Source organism: Panthera uncia, chromosome C2 (assembly GCF_023721935.1).
Source record: "Panthera uncia isolate 11264 chromosome C2, Puncia_PCG_1.0, whole genome shotgun sequence".
In the NCBI taxonomy this organism is placed as follows: domain Eukaryota; kingdom Metazoa; phylum Chordata; class Mammalia; order Carnivora; family Felidae; genus Panthera; species Panthera uncia.
The window spans coordinates 69792972-69794906 of record NC_064810.1 but is presented as its reverse complement, the minus strand read 5'-3'; the positions used below and the strand labels follow the sequence as shown (position 1 = coordinate 69794906).

At 39.4% G+C, this 1935-nt stretch overlaps 1 protein-coding gene across 2 annotated transcripts in view; it reads left to right on the top strand.

Annotated features, from left to right (window-relative positions):
* The window catches only part of RPL35A (ribosomal protein L35a), a 5080-nt gene extending 3145 nt beyond the window's left edge, over positions 1-1935 (top strand). For both annotated transcript variants that reach the window (XM_049628335.1, XM_049628334.1), the window contains exon 5: positions 1002-1935. In XM_049628335.1, the coding sequence (XP_049484292.1) occupies positions 1002-1025 (24 nt within the window). In that variant the 3' untranslated portion in view covers positions 1026-1935. The remainder of the gene's footprint in view (positions 1-1001) is intronic.

Genomic DNA, 1935 nt, shown 5'->3' with positions numbered 1-1935 from the left:
TTCCTTCCTTCCTTCCTTCCTTCCTTCCTTCCTTCCTTCCTTCCTTCTTTCCTTCCTGTTATTAAGGAAATTCTTATAAGTTATTTATTTTGAGAGAGCACAAGCAGGGGAGAGGCAGAGAGAGGGAAAGACAGAATCCCAAGCAGACTCCCCGCTGAAGCCCCACAGGCTCAAACTCATGAACTGGGATATCATGACCTGAGCCAAGATCAAGAGTCAGATGCTTAATGACTGAGTCACCTGGGCATCCCTCCCTCCCTTTTTTTATTTTGAGAGACCTTTTTTTATTTGAGAATGTGAGTGGGGGAGAGAGAATCCCAAGCAGGCTCCATGCTATCCATGCAGAGCCCAACATGGGGGTTAAGAGTTTGACACTTAACCAACTGAGCCATCCAGCCACCCTTGGATGCTGTGATTTTCTAAAGTAGTTCCTCTTTTCCTTAGTGTTCATTTTGAGTAGACGGAATATTCTTGGGATCAGAAAGTTACTTTTGAACCCTGCTGAACCTTGAGATTTCTCTTTAGGAAGTTTTTTAATCTTACTAGAAGCAGCAAAATTGGGGGCACCCGGGTGATTCAGCTGGTCTGTTAAGTGTCTGACTTTGGCTTTGGTCATGATCTCGTGGTTCATGAGTTCAAGCCCCACATTGATCCCTGCATTGGATCAGATTTAACAGTACAGAGCCTCCTTGGGATTTTCATTCCCTCTCTTTCTCTCCCCCACTTGCACTTTCTCAAAATAAATAAACTTAAAAAAAGAAGCAAAATTGAATGGCTTTTCAGTGCTCCCAATACAAAGTGTTCATCTAGATCACTGTAAAAACTTAGTTCTTAAAAAAAAAAAACTTAGTTCTGTTCCCACTAGAATATAAGTCATTGGATCTGTTTTAGAGATGGGTAATGGGACAATGGGAGATTATCCATATTGTTGTACTCATAACTTTTATGAATTTATATATTACATGCATCTAATGACACCGTGTTTTCTTTTTTTTTCCTAGATGCTGTACCCCTCAAGGATTTAAACTAACTGAAAAGTAAATAAAGGTGTAGATTGTTCTCTTGTATTTTTGTTAAATAGCTTAAAATTTTCTTTTTCCTAAATTCGGTTGCTATTTAAATGGTGGCAGTTATCCAGCATTTTCAGAGTACAAGGAAGCTAGGGAGTTCTATGTGATGGCAATTACAGAGATTTAGACACTAGGGTTTTAATGAGGATAGGATATGAGTATCTTCATACAACGCCTTACATGGTCAGGGAGGGGGGCAGAGTAAGCTTTGATCAGAGGCATTGGGAAGGAGTATCTTGAAGGTGTAAGGTGCTGGAGCATAGGGTATTCCAGGAAGGACAGACACAAATATTAGCCAGTACAGATAAATACCGTGACACTTTTCCAGGCTTCCATGTTAAAATGGGCCTATAACTCTTGCCCATAACAGTTTATTTCAACTTTGGTACTGCATTTATTACATACAACTAACTGCCTTCCTCGTTAGATTGAGAGTCCATGAAAGAAACTTAAAATTATTTTTGATGGCCTTCTAAATTACCTTATGATGTATATAGTTGTTCAAGATAGATTGGGAAACTTGTGACTTAATGGTAGTTGGGAGAACCTGAAGATTATATTGATGGTATTTGGCAGCACGGCAGGGATGAGATATCCTTTGGATCTGTGACTAGATAAAACATTCCAGTATATAACGCTTGACTGGTAAGGTGTAAGTTAACGATATCAAAATAGCAACACATGCCTTAGGAAGGTTTTTGGGGGGTGGTGGTTATTGCCTCGGTGGTGTAGCTTTCCTTGGTTCCATGTTTCAGTGTAGTAAAGTGGAGGATTGAGATATTTGAGCATAAGACAAAAGGAAACTAAACGAGGGCTGCAGGATATTTTAAATCTCTGAATTGTTGAAATAAAAGTTTGAACCAAA